At 37.7% G+C, this 22251-nt stretch overlaps 1 protein-coding gene across 2 annotated transcripts in view; it reads right to left on the bottom strand.

Moving 5' to 3' along the window:
- Positions 1 to 22251, bottom strand: part of CRPPA (CDP-L-ribitol pyrophosphorylase A) — a 53575-nt gene that overhangs the window by 4556 nt on the left and 26768 nt on the right. For both annotated transcript variants that reach the window (XM_035128980.2, XM_060280743.1), the window contains exons 6-9: positions 19396 to 19493; positions 18697 to 18789; positions 17417 to 17509; positions 15893 to 16015 (exon numbers count right to left, since the gene is read on the bottom strand). In XM_035128980.2, coding sequence (XP_034984871.2) covers positions 15893 to 16015; positions 17417 to 17509; positions 18697 to 18789; positions 19396 to 19493 — 407 coding nt within the window. The remainder of the gene's footprint in view (positions 1 to 15892; positions 16016 to 17416; positions 17510 to 18696; positions 18790 to 19395; positions 19494 to 22251) is intronic.

Below are 22251 nucleotides of genomic sequence, written 5' to 3'. Positions count from 1 at the left end.
AATATCACCCAATAGGCCACTAACCCCTCAAAAAACTCTGCTGAACAACTTCCTGAGCAATTGTGAGCAATTCAGTGGGAGGGATCATGTTAACAGCCCAATACAACTCACAATTTCATAGTGAGACAAGGTTTTTAACAGAGGCACCAACCACGTCAACTGGAAACTCCTAGGGTATTCATGAATTTATGGGATTCCTAAGTCTCCCAGAATGAACAAACTTAATGGGCCCAACTCTTCTGCACAGAGGAACGGTTGCTGTCTGCCTAAATTCATGAGAAAGAGATTTAATAGTCTGGCTCTGACTATGACAATAGGGTCTCACCTTCAAATCACCTGATAGGTGAAAAATACTAGGTTCAGAATGCGCCCTGGAGAATGCATAGGCCCAGTAACAACACATACCAGCCCAACTGTTGTCATGAAGCCATGACAGCCTGTTAAGGCTGTGCCTGTCTTGGCGTGAATGTTGACCGATTCTGACTGCAACAGGTTAAGCCAACTTTTAAAAATCATGCTATTTCACTGACAAACAATAATGGCTGGGAGACAGAAGGCCAAGGCATCATTGCCCACTGTATCTTTTTATCCTGAGTTCAGCTGAGTTGAACTTCAACTGAAATGAAGAATAAGCTTATATTTATATTGACAGCTGTGTGTAACTATATCAAAAGATGCCCAAATGTTAGTTGCTGTAAAGAACAAACAAGAACGTGAAGTAGTATTCGGTGTAGCACATTTGGCATTTCTTTTGGGTGGTCTCAGTAAAGTTCTGAAATAATATCCCACAACCTGTCTAACAGAATCAACAACACACCTGCTTCCAACCGAGGGGGCAGGGAGAGACTGGCTGCTATAACTGTATCAAGTTTGGGAGGGTGAAAGCATTATTAAGATGCACGAACTTCACTTCCTTTTGCTAGTGAGGTGTGGCATCATCACAATGGTTTTGCTCCAAAAGCCCTTGGAAATCTGGATGATGTACTAAAACATACATTGTATTTTGAATACCCATCTTTCAATACATCTGTATCAGTATAAACAGAAGATTGTCAGTTGGCGACAGAAGAAAAAGGATAGTCTGTAAACTATTTCTATGGCTGCTAGGAGTTACATTTGCAGCACGCTCCTGTGTTAAGGAAAACTTGTTAGACATTTTTGTACTACTGGAAAACACCCAACCATTCACCCAGACCATGCCAGCAGGAAAGGCAAAAGTAAACAAAGGAAAATATGCAATATTACCTTTAAGATGTAGATCACAGACAAGATGCCTGTGAACCTCCAGAGTGGTTGAACTATATGAGGTATATGTTTCATATATATGCCTCACTCACTCACATCCATTTATAGCATGTCTAGTCTATTCTAAGAAAGTAAATTAACAATTTGAGGCACTAAAGGTGGACAAATCGTAACAAAAAAGATGATGAATTCTAGTATACAAAATATTTGCGATCAGGAAAACTCTTTACCTAAAAACACAAGAATGCAGAAACTACAATCTTCCAGATACTATTGGACTAGAACTCCTGCCATCCCTAACTACTGTTCATGCTGACTGGGGCTGATGGGAGTTGGAGTCTAACAACATATGGAAGGTTGCAGGTTCTCTACCTCTGCAAAAAATACACCCTCGCCATTATTTATGTCCTTACCTTACAGTATTGTACTTTCACTGAACTGAATGTCTTTGTACAAGATAAGTGATGCAGAAAAACAACAGAAAGTGCAACTGCCCCATTGTTTCCTGTTTTCAAGCATCTTAACATCTCATCTAAAACAGAATGTATTCAAACTGCATTGGGAATCTGCCTATCTAGAGCAGGAGGGCAGGGGAAGAATTAAGTGTTCTACTTGTGATGAAGCAGATCAAGAAGAAAGCAACATTTTCATTTTCTGTTTTCCTCTGTCCATCATGCATACACATATCGAGAATACAACCTCCGAATTCAGCTTTCAGACTTCAAAATCTAGAAGTAATAATTAATGGACATGACTAACTTATCCATTAATTTCAGCAGGTCTGCTCTGGATATTGCCAAAATACATCAAGTAAATTAATAAAAACCAGCATAACCATAAACAGAAAACCAATAAACTAGTGTTCTTCTCATTAGGCCTTGGATGTTAAGATTTGTCATCAACCATACTTAATCAAGAACATCGTTTTTTCAAATTTGCATAAAGCTCATCTGAAAAGTGTTTCCTCTGTGTGTGTGTGTGTGTTTTAAATCTGCTTCTTAAGCTATCTACTTCATGTTGTTGTTTCTCTGAAATGTTAGTCATGCAATTCATTTCCAATGTAGACAGCAATTATTGTGTGCAGCTTGCTTCCCACCATCACCTCTGTTCTCATGTTTTTGGAGATTTAATAAAACCAAGATTGTCAGGTTTTTCTGTTTCTACATTGTCCTCTAAACACTAGATTCTCAAATGTCTGGAATGCCATATATCCTAGTTGAATATGTTTTCTATTCCCATTTTGTTTCATGAAAGTTGTACTGCCCAGCATTAATTTGGAGTTTGAAACAAATAATTCTAAGTACAATTATGCTGTGCAAAGCCAAGACTTTCTTAGTGATAGTGCTCATCTACACTCTATAAATCAGTGTTAAGTCACTATGTGTGGAGGTTTTCCTACTGTTAGTTGCTTCAAATCAGTTTTGAGAAGGAGGCCACACATGGGCGTAGCCAGGGGTGTGTGCAGCTGCCCCCCCATCAAGTAAATAAAGAAAAATACTTAACAAACTGACCAATTGCATTGCAGATAACTTGGTTCTGCTCCCCCTCCAAATAAATCCTGGCTATGCCCATAAGGCCACAATGTTTGTTTTTTCAATTCGCTAAATAATGCAGATTAAACTTCACATTTTCACTCTGCTAATCAAATACTGCTAATTTGAATTATTTTAAAACCAAAGCCCAAAGAAATATGAAAGAAACACACAACTTGAAACTCAGTGTGGTCTAAGGTTTACATCTGTAACCTCAGTTGGGAACATAGTCGGTACTTTCTTTTGCTGAAAATTCAAATTAAACCCAATTATTTGCTAAAAAACACTGAATAAAAGAAAAATAGCAGTGAAAATATATCTTCTGTAAAAAGGCTGAATTCCCATGCACATATCCCTGAATGCAAGCATCACTGGGCTTACCTTTGAGTAGATAGGTATACGTTTGTGCAGAAAATGCAAGTAAAACATTGGGAGAGGAGGAAAAGAGCCAACAAACAAGGGCAGTTGAGTAGCAACTAAATTCTAAGATAAACCAGTTGTTTTTGCTTTTTTCCTCACTTCCACTTTTGTTCCTACAAAATTGTTTTGTCTCTTTCACTCAGATTTGTGTTTTTAATTGTGGCGAAGAGTTAAATAAAGATATTTAATTGCTCTGTGGAAAAAAATGTACATTTGTGTTTTTTGTTACGAGTTCACCCTAAAAAATAGCAAGGCTTCAACATAATCTAAAAAGAATGCTCTATGTTACTGATTAAAACAGAAAAATGACATGACATTACCCATGAGTAACTCCTTCCCCTCCAATAGTTAGACAGCAATAAAACTTGCTTTCAAGCAGACATAAAATGCACCAACCAACAACAGACTGTACTAGACGTATTTGCATAGTACACTACATAGCTCCACTGGTTTCAATTTACATGCCTGAACAGCATCCCCAACTTTGATTCTACTGGATAAGTCTTGTTCTTGGTTACAGCTCATGGTTAGCAATAACCATGAGCCCCAGTTTAGAAGCCAAACTGTGGTTTTAAGAATGACCAGGGTAGAGCGAAAGGACTATCAACTCCTCTCCAGGTTCCTGCACATTCACATGGTTCAGGTATCACTAAGGTATAAACACAAAGCTTGTGGTGTTTTATGAACCAGGCCATAGGAAAAATAGTAAACTAAAAGCAGTGAACTGCTTGAAGCTCCCATTTCACCCATTGCTGTACTGTACGTAAATGGGCTCCACACTCTCTTATAGTTGATCTCTATGAGGGAAAAACATGGGGGAGGGGTTTGGGAACATAGTGTTATATAGAGACATTTGCTGCTTCACCATTGACTTCCAGCACAGTGTTTTAGACTGATATGTTTTTATAAGATGTTTAATGTAATGTCTTACTGTGCATGTGACCTACCTTGGAAGGTCTTAGCCTAGAACTATCTGAAATTATGGATCCTAAACATTTCTGTTATCATTATTATTTGTAATTATTCTGTATGGGAGTGCTGGGGTATTTTTTGCAAAAAACAACAACATTGTATATGCACAATCCTTATTTGGCTGTTTTATTTCTTTTCTACATTCCATGTTTTGATAGTGAAAGAGAAAAAGACATTGTGTCAATGGTTTCTGACGAACATTAATTTAGTGCTATGGTCATATGGAACTAAAATGATAAAGTTATCAGAGATGAATAGCCAAAATAATATTTTTATGCCATTATGATAGATGCATAAAACAAGGGTTATCTACAACATGTTACAGTAAACTAAAAGCATTCAAGGGTTGTTTCACACACTTATGTGTACAGGGATATTTTAAGATATTTGAAGAATATACCTAAAAATGTAAACTATAAATGCAAATGCAAGTATCACAAGGGCATACTTCCCAAGGAGCAATTATGTGCCCTAACATTACCAAATATTGCAGCCTAAAACTACCAAATTAATGATTTTGGGATATTTGTAGATGTATCCACAATTGCTGAAAAGATTCTGTTACTAATCCCACTTACAATATTGTTTAAAAAATGTCAAATATTACTGAATCAGAGTAGCTGGGTACAAAAAGAATGTCCTTGAACCCCGAATCCATTAGGTCCAGAGAGAACAGGCAACACAATCCAGGACAAAGTTTTACATGGACCTAGGATTGGGAAGCTGTGGCTGTTGAACTCCAACTCCCATCAGCCCTACCTAGCCAACATGTCCATTAATCAGGAATGATGGAAACTGTAATACATCTGCGAGCCCACAGGTTCCCCATATCAGCCATAAATAGGTGCAACCCAGAAAAGCATCTGCAGGACAAATAGTGCCTGGTGACTCAAAGACGGAAGTCAAAGCACACTCTGGGGACTAAGTATTGAAACTCCCATTAGAAATATGTATTCTGTGATCAAAGCTGGAAAGCAAGAATGGTCACCATTTAAACAGCACAACCATATTCATGTAGAAAGAAATGTGTTTTTCAACATTGCATTGTCAGAATGCATGCACTAACATGTCTTGTGTCAATATAAAACGTAATAATTTTGGCAATACATTTATAATTATAATCAGGACAAAATGAAGATCTATTGCCTTTTACTGTAATTATATTAATAAAACCACTGCTGACTGATGAAGAAATATGATATTTATGCTCCAGGGATTAAAAATGATAAATCACTGACGGTCAAAATAGTTGAGCAATCTCGTTTCTGGTAAGGTATTTCACTAGAAAGATAACGTAAGCCCTTCCTGAACTCCAGTTTCTTCTGATCCCTCTATTTTAGACAGCCTCATTTCACTGGCAACTGTGTAATTGACTCACTAGCTTATAATTATATAGCAACAATGATGACTATAAATAGACCAATTCCGTTAAAAAATACAAAATGGCTGTAACTCCAAGAGCAGTTTGGTGCTAAAATCTCTTTGACCTCATTGAGCTTTAACTAGCCAGTATATACAGCTGTACGCTTCTTTAAACTGTAACCGAAAACTACTGTTAGAAAATTAATATTATTTATACACTATTTTTCTTTACAAGTACACCTAAAACAGCTTATAAGAGTAGAACGGGATCTATCACATTTTAAGAGTCATTTTAGAACATTCCACTCTTACATTAAAATAATAATTTAGGGATGTCTTGGCTCCCTGGCATCTCCAGACAGGATTGGGAACATCCCATATCTGAAACCCTAGAAAGCTGCGGTCAGTTAATAGAGACAACAAAGACTGAGTTAGGTGGACCCCTTGATACTATGCAATTTCCTATGTTCCTATTTTAGCCATTGACTTCCCAAATTAATTTCTAAAAAGAAAAAAAAATGCACTGCTGCATTCCCCCAGCCCCAAGTATTACAGTTCAGACACCTTGGATCATCTGCAATGAAGAACAAAATGTATTTTATATTTGTTTTGTTTGTTTATATGGGCTTAAAGCCGTAATAAATATCTATCTATTTATTTTATATCTATTGATGAGCTAGCTGCTGCTGTAAACTTTTCCATGGGGTAAAGCAAAGCAAATTGGACAAACTGATACTCTCACAAACTACAAATGAAGAGGTATCACATGTATGCTGCCTTGGGTACTATGGTGGAAGGAAGTCAAGATATAACTGTTATTCAATTTTTTAAAAAAATATGTTTTTCTCCAATCAGGCACTAGTTTGTGTAACTTTTTTCAATTTACTGACTTGTCAAGGGACACTCAGCGAATCATATATCATTTTTTCTTAATTCAGGAAGATATATACACATTGGTACAAATAAAATAAGTGTGTGTGTTTGTTTTGTATTTTGCTCATTAAGTAGTATGCAAATGGAACCATGCACAACTGAAAACAATTTAACAAAAAGTACAGGGAAACATGGGGGCAGTCCACAAAGTAGGTCACACATTTAAACGCCTTTTAAAAACGTTCATTTCTTCCCATCACTTTATTTCATTTTAACCAATACCACATCTCTCTTTTGTAACTTTGCTCTCACTTTCCCTTTCCTATGCTACTCAAAGAAATATCAACACTGTATGCTGGACCTCAGAGTACATGGGAGGGCACTGTATTGGCGGCTTTATTAGGCTGTAAATATTTTCCAGTCTTACCTCGTATACTAATCTAAAGCAGAGGTGGCTATCCTGTGACCCTCCAGATGTTGCTGGACTACAACTCCCATTATACCTTACCATGACCATGCTGGCTGGGGCTGATGGGTATTTATGAGGGCCAATGGTTAGGCCCTACCCCAGTCAGAAACTGTATTTTGTTCTTAATTCTATTCTTACCTGCCTGCAAACAGACATAGAGAGCCTAGATATGAGTTGCCTGCATATGGTTCAATAAACCGAGTTGTGTGGCCCATATCTTGTGCTACATTGGATAGTTGTGTCTTTCTGCACTTTTGTCATGATCCATCTTGTTGTCCATGGGTTGTTAGCATTCTTCGCAGCATGAGTAGCATTTTAAATTTTGCAACATCGTGAAATATGACATTCCCTTTGATCAGCAACCACGTAAAAGAAGAAAGAAGAAACACAATCAAATTCAATAGATTCAATCTCCATGTCCATATACCTCCTTTGTGTTTATTTGGTACACACATCATTCTAGTACACACATCATCCAAGAAGCTTTATTACTATTAACCATCTTTTCCCTGGTGGAAATAGCAAACAATTTCAGTGGGACCAGAAGCACATTTATGAGCTAGTTCACAGATCAGGCCTACATGATTGTCTTGGGAAAAGAAAGTTAGACTGCATATCTTTTTGAAAATGATATGCAAAGTAAATAAATATAATTTAGACAACTGGAATTAATTGAATGTAACCAAAATTTGCATAAGGAACTGCTGATGTGGCCACCAGGAAAATTGCTCACTTCTTATCTTTGTTGAATTTAGTTAATTATAATTATACTACACCATCTTTTTTACTAAATCTACATGTACATCATCATGAAACACCTGCAGCCAGCATATTATTGCCTATCTATTGTAGAAAGCAATAATTATAGCATTTAGCTCCATTTGCCTTGATGTTGATACCATTGCATTCCAAGTACAAGACGTATCTGAAAGACCAATTATATTATAATTATTATTTGTTCATATAGCAATTGAATGAAATTTTAAAAAATGTTTTGGCACTTTTATAATTAGTGACATTATTTACACAGCAAACACTTGCTACACTCAAAACAAAGAGCAGTGTAGTTTTTTTACCTTTGGTTAAAAAATACATTTCACCGTATGTGATTAATGAAGGAGTGGGTTTAGAATAGCATTTTGGCTTAAACCACAAAAGATGTTTGCTTGAGTGATAGAAGGTTTCTTACATCAATGCAAGTTACTGAGAGATCACTAAAGGAAATCGGGGCATGCGTGGAAATGAACCAGAGAAGGTAAAATAATATAGATGGCAGCAGAAATAATTTTAAACTGATTACAAAGAACTTTTGAAGTCTGCATGTGGGGTTGTTAAAAAAATGCTTTCATTAGGAGTTATTCCCCCCTCCCCACCACGGTTTGCTACTGCTGTTGTTGGCATCCATCTAGGTCCTTCTATGTTAGCACCAAAAGCTTGAACGTGGCCCAGTAACAGATTGGCAGCCAGTGCAAGGTTGTCCCTTACTTGGGAATAAGACCCACAGGAATCACCAGGACATATAATTGGGATCTGGCTGCAAGCCCATCTGTAAAACTGATGTAACTGATCTATTTTGAAAAGGAATCAAACTGAGAAGTCATGGCTGAAGTGCTGTCCATTAAAGAGATAATGGAGGGGTATTTAAGTAGCTGAACATATTTGATACCAAGCTACATCCACAAAATTCAGTAGCATGGATGGAATATTTCAGCACCTTAAAAACAAAATGAAACCTGAAATGCAAATATAAGAGATTACAGGCTAATTTCTCACAACAGTTGAGAAGAATGGAGTCTTTAAATCTTACATCCCAAGTTATCAAAATGCTATAAATACACCATATAATATATATATATATATATATATATATATATATATATATATATATATATATATATATATTGTGTGTGTGTGTGTGAGAGAGAGAGAGAGAGTGTATATGTGTATATATATGTGTGTGTGTATATGTATGTGTGTGTGTGTGTGTGTGTATATATATATATATATATATATATATATATATATATATATATATATATAGTGTGTGTGTGTGTGTGTGTGTGTGTGAGAGAGAGAGAGAGAGAGAGAGAGAGAGAGAGAGAGAGAGAGAGAGAATATATATAAAATCTGAGGGTTATGGCTCATTCTAGGAGCACTAAAGAAAACCTGCGGTAACAGAAGATAAATTTAGTCACTCGTCTTTGTCACAGCCTTTCAAAACCAGCGAGCTGATTTAGGACCCTGACTTGTTCATTAACTAGAGTTCCCTCAGTTCAGACATAACAAGGAATTCCGTTTAGTTTAAAACCAGTAGCAAATGCATGGTTCATGCACTTAACCATAGTTTGGTATTACATCAGAACTGGCTCAGGGTACTTCCAGAAATCTCACCATTGCAGACCTGTTTAGAAGCATGGAAGGTATCCCCTCACTAGCAATCCATTTCTTAGATATGAATAATAACAATCAACACTGAAACATTCATCAAAATCTATACTTTATAAAACAATGCAAGAAGCACAAAATACATTAAGTCAATTTTGGAATGAGTAGTTCAGATGCCCTGTCTTTGACAACTTGTCTCTGATCATGAATCAGTTGACACAGTGTGTACTTTTCACTTGTTTTGGCAAACATGCTGGTTTCCATTAGCAGCATACTCATGTAGTGTTTTCTTTATACACTGTTATGTTTAAAACAGCAAGTCTGTAATAGCTTTCAAAGAGGCCTGATTGTATTTGTGGTGAGGTTTTTGTTTTGTTTCATTTCAAGAGCTGGTTATAAGATTCCTGGTCTGTGGCTGGCCTTTTATGTTAGGAATAAAGAACCTTTATTAGCATCTCATATCAATAAAAAAAATCCACAATAATGTGGGTATTGTGGTAGTGCAAACACAGGATATTAACAATTTCCATGGTCTTTTTGAAATATCACTTTGTTTCTGAAAGGCATTATTCCTGCATACAGGTAGAAATTCAAAATGCAATTATCGTGCTGCTGGAAAAATTTAATATTTCCTCAATGAGTGTTTTTATTGCAAGTGCTACATGGTGTGGATTGTACCTGTGATATCACAAACAAAAAGGGCTAGAACCCAGCCTAACCCATGCCATTTATATTTTGTAGATTTCTAGGGTTCTGTAATTAACTTAAAGAGGCCATATCTCTGATTGCAGTATTTAAGTGTGAGACAATCCTAATTGTCTGAAAATGTTTTCAATAACTGGGTCTAGATCCTGTTCTAAAGCATAAAATTATTTCACTTTAATGAAGTTGCTTGATTACACATAGTTGTTCATCACTCAGCAATTGCCGTATCAATTGATGGTTGGCATTTGCAAAACAGTCTTCAAAGATAAAACTCCAGAGGGAGAGCTTTTATATCATCTCATCACTCTAATTTTCAAAGGAAGCAATTCACATACTGAGTTGCAAGTCATTAAGTGATGAGAAATCAACTACATGCATGTGTGAATCGAGAGTCCAAAGAAACTAAACGCACATCACCTAGATTTTATGTTCTAACTCCATGAACAGTAATTTAATTACACCAAAAAATGAGGGGCGGTTAATATAACAGAATGATTGAATATGGAACACTACTTCCAAATTGAGTGGCTAGAGCAGAGGTTTTCAACCTTTTTGAGTCCACATCTCCCCTGACCAACTACACTCTTTCTGCAGCTCCCCAGTGGGTAAACGCACTCTGAACCAGTTATGTCGCCTGCAGAGCTGACAGCCCCTCACCCCTTTCTGAACACCCTCCCTTGGAGTGTTCCCTCAGCCGCCTCTCCTCTCCCTTCTCCTTGGTAGTCCTCCAGCCAGACGTCGCCACTGCCCCTGGTCTCTGAGCCACTGCCCCCTGCCCCAAAGAGAGGTGCCTCCTCATGCTGCCCCACAGGGGCAGAGATTGCCCTCGGCCTTAGAATCCTGAGGCCAGCACCTTATTCACCTTGGCAGGCAGCAGTGACAGCAGTGGGTGCTGCTGGGCCTGCATGGTGGAAAGGCTCCCCTTCGACACCGGGCACTCAGTTCTCATCAAGCACAAGAAAGGCCAGTGTGGTGCCTGCCTGCCTGCCCAGCATCCCACATGTTTGTCCATTCCCAACAGCAAGGGCTGGGGGACTGGCTGGCTGGGCTCCCTCACCTACTTGCTTACTTACTCTGAGGCCACCTCAGCTCCTGGCAACCTGGCCAGCCCCCGAGGAACTATTTGCCCGGGGAGCTTGTAGCCAGGGCTGCTTCAACAAACAGCTGCATAAGCCTTTGGGAGGCAGAGACATGAGAGGGCCTCAGAGGAGGGAGGGAAGGAAAGAGGGACAGAGGGCAGTGTTGCCTGCAGCACCCTGTCCATCATTCAAGGCACCCTAGGGTGCCACAGCACACTGGTTGAAAACCACTGGGCTAGAGAATTTTGTTCCAGTTCCTATTATAACAGTAGTAAACTTTTTTTAAAAAAAAAGCAGACAAAAATCACATGCAGTAAACTGGATTGTATCCAGTGATGCCCTTGTGTTCATGGGATAGCTTTTGAGCCAGAGGAGACCTCTACTAATGGAAAAGCGAAACAATTTTCACCAATTCCCCCTCTGCCCTCCAATTCTACTCTACTGGGATCTTCTGAACAATGATGGGGTACAGTAGACCTTTCTTTTTGTTTCTTCTTCCCTCATCTCACCACCCTGCATAACAAAACATGGCAATATGCAAGGAAAAAGAGGAAGCAGCAGAGTAGTTCATAGTGCCACAGGTTTTTAAAATGCTAGGAGAAAGCAATGTTTCATCATTCACTGACTACAGTTAAATTGCTTTCACCTCTCAAATGTGACTTGCCCTCATCACTATAGGAAAAAATTAGTGCCTACAAGATGTGGGTCACAACATTGATTTGAATCGGTGGGAACAATTGTGAAAAATAAACCTAAGATTTACTGCTAGTTACGCATTAAAAGAGAACTATTTAAAAATGATCCACAGGTGGTATTTGACACCAAGTAAATTAGCCAATAATAATAACAACAGAAACATCAAAATATCTACTCTTTGTATGTATGCGACCATAGCTGCTCAAGTTCTGGTAGCACAAAACTGGATGAAGTACTAACATGAAAAGAATGGCATCTTAAGCTATTAGAATATATAAAACTGGCCAGCATGACAAATAGATTAAGAAATAATGATGACAAGAATTTGAAAGAGGATTGGATATTACATATAGATTATATGAAAAACTATTATAACAAAAATATAACCATAACAGACTAACAAAAATACTCAGCAGCAGAGGCTATAATGTGGGATAATATAAGGTAATGAAGAGTAGAGTAAGAAAACGCAGTTGAAAAGACAGCAGTTAGGAAACCAAGAAAAAAGTGGAAGGGGAATTAAAGACAAAGTTTAGGTGAGTAAAACAAATTGGAGAATAAGCTATGCTACTACTAATATTTATTTATATATGTCATATTTATATTATTTTTCCTTCTTATTATCCTTATTATATAATGCAGTATGCATTGATGATATGATAAAACAGGAAAGCAAAGAAAAAAATATTTTTTAAAAAAGAATAATTTAGTGCCTAGAAGTCATTTGATTTTTTGGAATTTTAATGTTGGAAAGGCAGGATACAAATTTAAGAAACTGGTAAATAGGAGAGCTGTGTATGCACATATTACAGTGAAGGGTTACAGTGCAATCCTTCTAATATAGAATACATAGTGAATATGTAAGTCTTTTCTCTAGCAAGGATGCAGCTTAAGAATACCAAAGGCAGAAGCATTGCTAGGATATGTTCATCTTATTGCTACGAACACACATGTTTACTCAAGCCAGATGCAAGTAATTGCATTCCTTTTGAATTTGCGGTGGAAAATTCAAGAATTTATAGGCTGGCAATTATGGACCGAGTACAATATATTTATTTTACATATTGTCTGTTGCTGCTATCTAGCAGAAAGAATCCCCTTTCAGAATTAGCACAAAATCATACTTCACGGAATGAAATAGTAAACAGAAGCATTTAGCGGCTAAAGCAAAATTAGGTTTCCAGAAAGATTGTAAAAATCAAATATAAGTGGTTCAGACTGTCAAAAATGGAAATTTGATACATTCGGACATTGTTCTTTTCCACCCATATGGTAGGAAAATGTTTCTCACTCTAACTCAAATACAATTGCAGACCAGTATGTATTTCTTCCACAAATTACATTCATAATTATGAAGATTAACCCTTCTCGGAGCAAGCACAGGTGCAAAGGAAACAATCTGTACAAAATATATAACGGTATGCAATATAATTTCTGAAAGACTAATTTCTGAAAGACTAATTTATGCACATGCATGCTTGCATACAATGGAACTTTCTCAGTGCATTAAACTGATTTCTAAGGATGGGTGATCTGCCACATGTACAGGTATCAGCTACAGATATTAATAGGAGTTGCTTCCAAGTAAATAACATTAGGTTCAGGATGTCAAATTATAATAGTCATTCCAACCTAAAGGATTAAGCAACACTTAAAATGGAGCTTTATGGCCACACCAGAGGTAGATGGGGGCTCTTAACCAGCACATGAATAACCAGAATTTACAGATTTAGAAAAGTAGGGTTTGTTTTGCCATGCTAATGTGTCTGCTTGGCCTTGCTCACATTCCTCTGCATCATGGCCCAAGTAACTGCCCAAACCACAGTCTGTGACTCATGGTTTGCATGTACCGATAAACAGTGGGATGGCACTTAACAGCTTTGGGCTTGTGCACAAAGCCTCTCTTTGCTAGCATAGTCATGATGAGATTAAATAGTTTGCTTCCAGTTTCAATTAACCACAGTTTAGTGTTATGGCCAAACCCTAAACAGTGGTGGTTGAAACAATCAGCTTCATAACCAATGGTTAACCATCGTTTGGCTAGGTTTGAACACAAAACTAAGCAGGGGTTAGCCTTAATCTGAAGCAAAGCTTTCCAACATCAGACTGCAGAATGGGCTTACAATGTCCCAGAATGCAAGTTGCCTGTACTGTATATGTTTCCTAAACCATTGTATATGGGCCTGAGAGACATCCATTAAACCATGAAACACTGTGGGCGATGTTGTGGCACACTACTCTGCCTCACAGGATTGTTGTGAAGAAAGAATGTGATAGGTTCATGTACTCCACTTGGAGAAGGATTATTTGCAAAACATTTCTCTCAGTTAATTGATTTATCTTTCCAGAACAAAAAAAAATCCTCAATGTTTTCCCAGCCAAAAGCTGAAATAGTAAGGTAATATCAGAGAAGAATCATCCAGTATTTAAATGCCTGAAGTAGTCACACAAGTAATTTCAAAAATTAACCACAAATTGAAATGTTCTCCCACAAATTGAAAACAAAATACCACCCTTGGTGAAACATCGGAATTTTTTAAGAACAAACACAGCCCTCGCTTGGAAATGGACTGAGAAAGGGAAACTTTGCCTTTTTAGAATAAGCATTTCAAGCTTTAATGAGATTAGCCTTTCTAGAGCTTTCATTTACAAGAACTACTAAATCAGGCATCCAGTTTTTAGTTTGTACTGAAATAAAAATGTATGGTACTCAAAAAGCTGTTAAACATCTGCTGTCAGTATTCTTAACCAAGTCTAGCTACAGTTAAATGTAAGCCCTGGCATCACCCTTTAAATGGCAATTCCTGCAGCAACCGTGTAGCATGAATGGTAAGAACATGCCCTTTAAAAAGCAGTGGAGATGCACAGGGAAACACAGAGCTCAGCAGGCCCTCTGGCACAAGTACCTAATGATTTAGATTAGATTCACATATGAATCAACCATTCACTGTGAAAGAGAAGGTGGAGAAGCTGCCAAGGTAACAACTGGTTTTGTGTGGAAGCATAATTTCTGTGAACTGGTAGTCACACATCCAGCATAGCTGAATTCTGTGAGCTACGGCTACAATTTCTGGCATTAGCAAACTGACAATATGCAATGTATGTGGAGGTGCCAATTCATATAAACCACACAAATATCATCATATGTCCTGGCTTTGAGCCTCACACCCTGTTCCCTTCCAGCGTAATCACATAGGGCCTCATGCGTCAACCAGTCCTATAGCACTCCCTGACAATATTGCTATGCACGTGATCAAGTCAGGCTGAGCTTGGATCCTTTCAGGATTTATTCTCTGCTTCTGCACTATTATTTCATCACAGATTTGCCCTCATGCATTTCACAAGAAAATGCAGCAAGTGTCACCAACAGCAATGAAGCTGATTTCATTTGAAAGCATAGAGTTTTAGTGAAGACCTGTCTTTCTTGGTTTCTGTGACATACTATATACATTCTTGGCATTATACTTAGAATTATACTTACTTGACATCAAGAATGGCTCCAGGCAATTATTCAAGGACTGACATTTAAAATGACAATTCCCCAAGGCAGAGTATGATATATAAACAGAGCCAGAAGGAACTGTATTCCTGTAGCCCTCATTATACTGGGATTACATGGCTTTCTCAGAAACCTACTTAGGCTTTTAATCACAAATTCCTCTCAGAACCATGGAGTTGGAAGGGGCCCCATAGGCAATCCCGTCCAACTCCAAGCTCAATGTAGGGAATTCAGAATTAGAGCATCCTCAAAAACTGGCTGTCCAGTCTCCGCTTAAAGTCTTTCAGTGAAGAGAGGCCACCCCACTTTGTTCCAGGTAATTGGTTCCATTGTTGAATTGCTCTCACTTTTAAGGTGTTCCTCCTAACGTTCAGGCTTCTCCTCCTTCCTAAACCCTTTTTCTTTTGTGTCACGTCTCTCAGATTGTAAGCATAAGGGCAGGGACTTTTTTATTACTAATATCTGTAAACCACATTAAGGATTCTGCAGAACAACAAAAAAGGACAGGAAATTTTCCAACCTAAGAAACAGTTGTTGTATTTTTGTCACCTTTCAGATTTTTAAAAACTTTTTAAAATATCAAATCAGGTGGGTCACAAAAATACATTCATAAATAGGTAAATCACAGATACTTCACATTCATTCAGCTACATACCTTTTGGTAATGTATACTTAGACCATATAGCAAAATATTTTTCTTTTCCGCTTCCTTTGCAAATTTAGCGAATCTTTGCATTGCACTGATAAAAGACACATTTTCGAAAAAATCCAAGTATACCTAACAAAGGGAGAGAAGAGAAAAACTAATTTTAAAAAATTAAATTCCCAAGAAACAAATAAAAAAGGAAAGAAAGCCAATTTATTGCTATTTAAAACTGCACCGAAGAAAATATTCTGTGAAATCCTTTTCTATACTTTTTATATTTAAGGGTGCAGTCCAATGATCCTAACAGTATCTGCCGGCAAAAAAAAAAGGACCTCTGGTAGAGAGGGAGGTCCTTCCTGGATAGTAGTGAAATTTTCTCCCATTCCTGATGTTTTGCTGGAGGTGCTCCACCAGTGGTGGAATGAAAAATGGGGTGGTTTAGAGGCACATCATGAGTGACCAAAGATCCACAGAATCTTAAGCTCTCTTGTTCCACTGACATGCCTCTAAACTGAGTCTGAAACTAGTTCAACCCAAGATCTAGCATAGTTAATGCCCATCAACTGGAGTCAATGGGAGGAAGCAAAAAGGATACACACACAACCAGCTTCCACAGGATGGTTCCACTGCCACCTGGACTTAGTAAAGTGTAACAGGTCTGCCACAGATCTTCACACCATCACCATCAGTCGGATTAGTTTGGCCAACAGATGAAAACATAATCACACTTCCTAGGGAGCAAGCTTGACTGGACACAGTGGAACTTACTTCTGATTTACCATGCAAACGATTGCAAAGCAGATAGAGTGGTTCTCCAATACTATCAAAGAAAAGTACCATACCAACCCTGCTTACTATTTTAGTACATTGCTTTAAATGTTATTCTGGTTCAGAAATTTCCTTTTAAAATTTCAGCTGGAGTTAGAGATGACAAGATACACACCACCAATATGATTAGACTATCCTAATCTGGAAAAGCATGGAATTTTTACAACAAGTTGTTGGCATTCATCTGTCTCAACCACTATGTTAGCAGGACCGAAATGACATCCCCGGGGTGCAAGTCTAGGCAGTGTGTATGGAGGTCTTGGCCTGCCCAGATGACAAGACCCTTCTCCCAGCCTTGCTGATGTGGTTCAAAGGAAAGCAGAGCAATACGGTTGGCACCAGCTTGGCTGCAGGAGTTGCTGGAAGGAGGCATAAAGGGCACCATCCAACCTTCTTAAGGGCTCCACTCCAGATTTTTGTAGAGGAGTCACAGGTGAGAGCTGAGTGCAGGGTGCGGACCAAAGGTGGACAGGCTATCCCAGAAGGAGCACAATATGCCCCCTGCCAGAGGCACTGCCCCTCCCCTAACACCCCATGCACCCTTACAATAAGTATTCAAGAAAGAATACAGTTTTGACTTGCCTCTACTTGGTATCTATTACATGTTACAGAGGTGACACCGATGCTTAAAAACAGAATCTCATATGCAGTCTGATGTATTGGAAAATTTACTTTATAATATAATAATGTAATATATTAACCTACCGAGATAAGAACAACAGAGTATAAAACAGAAGCATTTGTGTTTTCAAGTATTTCCACTAACTGATGTGTTTCTTGGAAGTTAGACAGGTTATCCTAAAGAAGAACAAATTTCCGGTTAAGAAGAATGCTTTTAAGATGCATAATGTATTTATTTAATTACACTATCAACTTCCCTTGCTCAGGGAGGCTGTGGCACACCTCCCTCAAGCCTATACCGTACTGTAACAAATGAAGCACATGTAATGTAAATAAAAGGATATTATTCCCTAATTTACTACTTTCTCCCCTTCCCTCTGTTGTCTTTTTGTTACTGTAAATCCCTCAGGGGAAGGACCTATCCCCTTGCACTTTATGAAGTTGATCTCCACTGACGTGGTGCTATGACCAATAAAATAACAATACATTTGTAGTATTACACTAATATTACAACTGGATTCCCCTTTCCTGTGCTTTGTAGGGTTACAGAAACTCCGGATTTGTAATGGACAAAAAAAATTTCCATAAGGAAAGAAAAGTGTTTTTATGGAGCCACAAACAAATGTAACTTCACTGTAGAAGAGACAAATTCTGCCATGGCAACACATCAGGTGCATCAAAGAAATGTGTCGGCAGAGCAAATAGAAAAATGTATTTTTAAATGGCAATCTGTCCAATATGTTAACAATCATATAAATAACTTCTGATAAAATCAATAATCTCATACAAACAAGCCAAGTTGCAGCATAATGAAAAAAACAGGATTGCTGATTGGGGGAAAATGTCATACTGATTACAATTGAGGTAAATCTTAGAGACACTTTTGGATCAAAAGCAATAAGGATTTTGTGAAGTGTGTTACACTCTTTCAAATATACTTAAACAACCGTTTCCCCTAAAATTATGGCTTTATGAACATGTAATAGTAAATATAGTGGAAATACTGTAAGAAATGAAATTAAAAAGACAATAATTGTTCTAATTTAGGAATAACTTTCTACAACATATTAAGAATATGAATACAACTTTAAATGGGATGTATCTGGTTGTAAAATATATCAACATTACTCCGCCTGAGTCAACAGTCCAAGTATCAAACTGACAGAACTGATGTCTACATACGACATATGGCTCTGTTAAACTAAAACCTGTCCTTCACAATTGCAGGCCTGAGTTTCATCAGTTTGACAACAGACCATGAAGCTTGTAAGGAAGCCAATTTTACCAAGGACAATGCAGCTAAGTGATGCTGTAAAGTTAAAATATGTGCTCGGGGACTGCCTTTGATCTTCCATAATACTTACATTTATGCAAATAAAGTTGTAGCATTGTTCTAGTAATACATTTTGTAGATGACTTTCATTTTTGCAAAGGGACGTTGATACAGCTTTAACCAGCTGAAAAGGGAAATTAAGATTGTATTACTGAATACTCCCCTAAACAATGTTGTTATCCTGCGCGTCTTAAACCACAAACCACTGAAGAATCCATGTGTTAACTACCACTTTTAAACAATGTAAGTAACACTTTGTATCATCATACTCATGAACAGAACAAGCATACTCAGGCCCAGCTCCCACAATGGTTTGATATGAACTAGAAGTGTTCATTGTGGGAAATTTCTAAACTATGGTTTAATGGGAACCAGACCATAAACTCATTTCATGCCCAGCTATAGGCCTCCTTAGCCAGTCCAAGCAGAACGCTTTTCAAAATACTGGTCTGATCTGACTGTCCTGACTGACTGTAATAAGACCCAAGGAAGGAAGCAATGTATTAAATACCCTGGTACAAAGAGTGATTGATCAGCTGTATGTGTTCTGGGAATCTAAAAGGAAAACCAACTCAGGATGCCAATTCAACCCAAGCTATAATCATCCCTTGAAAAAAAATTGTTGGAGGCCACTGCATTTAGTGGCATGCTAAAAAAATACTTCTACATATCTTTCACATTGGAATTCTCCTTATGTTGATGATGTTGAGAATCAAAATCTAGTACTTACTTTCACATGACTCTTCAGTGTTTCATGAAGGAGAAATCCTACTTGCACGGCATCTTCCTTCATATTAGTGAGAACACAAACTTGTTGTGATATAGTGTCTAATAAAGAAAATTTAAAACAGAGAGGAAAAACAGTTGTTATCATTATCAATTCTCTAACTTATTTCAGTAAACAATTATTTTAGACAGGGTTTGTTTTTATAGAAAGAGGAATCGTGTTTTCTGCACTTGGAAATAAGGTTTTATGACAAGGGTTATATACGGGTAAATAAAGGATTAGACATATCATCAGCTACCATGAAAATACTCCCTCCCCGCAACCTGAGGATTGGTCAATTTAACTTCCTGACTACTATTATAGATACCATCCCTATCCAACTCAAAGACAGCTCAAGTTTGTGAAAAAAAGAACTGACCATACACAGCCCATGTTTTATCCCATGGGTCCCTTTGGGAGGAAGGGTATTCCCTACTCTTTCCTTTTTGTGTTGTTTGACAAACCACTGCATGTGTAAAAACCACAATGCAAAAGCTGCTCTAACTGGAATAAAAATAAACTTAATAATACGTACAATAAGATTTATCTGTACTGTTTCTGTATGCATTTCTCCCACTGCATCTGTCATCCCATGTAACATGACCGAGCCTTGTGTTCCATGCACCCCCCTACTACACACTGCACTTAATTACTTCCTCAGTTGCAGGAAACAATCAGGATTGCAAACAAGCTTCAAACCATGCTTTATGATTTTGGTTTGGAAGGCAAGCACCAACCAGTTGGGATGCAAAGAGCATACTATGATTTGCCTCAAGCCAGGAACGTAACCAATTACATGGAGTGTGCAAGAGGAAGAGTTAGTGTGCTTCTTCCCACATTGCATAACTATGATTTGGCACTGCATATGAACTGACCTACTGGGTGTAAACTTAAGCAGCCAACCGTGTATGCAGGAGAAAAGCATTCACATAATCGAATGTGAATGAATTCACAGGCAGCCCAGATAACTGATCTGTTCCAATATATGACCAGCTACAACAAAAAATAATAACTTCAGTGCTCTCATTTTTCATCCCACCTGTTCATTGGCTACCTAGGATTGCATTCTATGTAAAGAAATATTAATGAACAAAGCCCTAAGTGTACTTAGCATCAAAAAACTTAGATATATGATTAACCTTTGTTACACAACTCACTTAATTCAAGTGGGATTTGAGCACCCACACTCTATTCCTGTGATGTGGGAACAGAGCAGAAGCTACCTGCACTCCAGAAAAGTGGCAGGGTGAAAGGGCGCTGCTGTCAATGCAAGTGCAACTAGGGATAAGTTAGATACCACTTATATAAACGGAGTATGTTCATTTGAATGGAGGAGCATGTGGCTGCACATTGAGGTAGTACGTCCAAGCAGGGCATAATAAGTGATTTATTCCTTGAGGGCAGCCCCACTGTGAATATATTAACACTTTTAAAAAAAGTGAGGCTAAACATTAATTTCTCATTACTGCTAGAATTTGGGATCACATAATTCAGTAGTCAAGCAAGTGTGCAAGGCAGAACTACAGTTCTAAAAATTATAGGTTCATTCTTCGCCTATTTTTGAATGCACATTTCAAGGTATCCCTGAAAGGGAGACTGAAGCTTTACATGTTTCAACTAGAGGTTCAAATATATAGTTGCCCTAGGGGAAGAAATCCTTAAAGAGATTTTTTCAGGATGTTTTTGTACTATCCAGGTTCTAACTACTTTTCCAAATGAGTCATCCTAACTGCAGGATGAGGTTTCCCTGTTTGCAGACTAATAATATGAGAAGGGGAGAGAGACAGACATGCGCCACATTGTCTGCACATCCAGCAAGTTTTTACCTGTTTTACTTCAAGAGCATTAAGAATGCTTTTTAAAATTATTATTAAACATGTTCTATTATTTTTCCAACGTTGGTTGTTAAAGAAAGACAAAGCTAAAAAATGGAACACCATTACACTTTAAGAAATCATTTTATGAAGATAGTGAATCAAATGTTTAACATATTGGAACCACATTGTTTGGTACTTGAATGATCATTATATTTTTCTTACCTACATCAGTGCTCAGTTTAAAAGAATGGAATGTGTCCTTTATCAACAGCTTATATTGCCTACAGCAGAAAACTTTAGCTAAGCTTTCCTAAAGCATTTGGAACTTGTTAGCTGTATTTGCATAGGTAGGATTACATTTGTAATACAGATCACCAAATACTGCTCACATAATTAAAAGCAGATGGTATACTAATTTCTTTTAAACTCTTTAATGTCATATCTTAATTGTGATTTGATCAATCACATTGGGAAACAACAAGATATTATTTGCATTTATTTGTTGTAAACTGCTGAATAACAACTTAATGTTTGCACAGCGCTTTCAGGTGGTCATAGTACTTCATATTCTGTATCTTACTGTAATCCTTATAACCACTGCCATGTATTGGTTATTATGAGTAGCTGAGGGGAAATTTGGCTCCCTTAAGACCACCTAGTGGCTTTATGGCAGAGACAAGATTCAACCCAGTGATTTCCTGGGCCATAGCTCAGATTCACCAGAATGGGGAACCTGTGACCTTCCAAATGTTGTAGGACTACAACTCCCACCAGCCCCAGCCAGCATGGCCAATGGTCAAGGATGACTGGCATTATAGTCCAGGGACTTCTGGAGGGCCACAGGTTCCCATCCCTGCTATGATAACTCTCCCTAATCCTGGCTCACCAACAGGAATGGGAGAGAAATTTGATTCAGTTTGCAATAATAATAATAATAATAATAATAATAATAATAATAATAATAATAATATATTATTTATACCCCGCCCATCTGGCTGGGTTT

This window comes from Zootoca vivipara, chromosome 12, assembly GCF_963506605.1.
Source record: "Zootoca vivipara chromosome 12, rZooViv1.1, whole genome shotgun sequence".
NCBI lineage: Eukaryota > Metazoa > Chordata > Lepidosauria > Squamata > Lacertidae > Zootoca > Zootoca vivipara.
The sequence above is the reverse complement of the archived record's forward strand: the minus strand, read 5'-3'. Positions and strand labels throughout refer to the sequence as shown.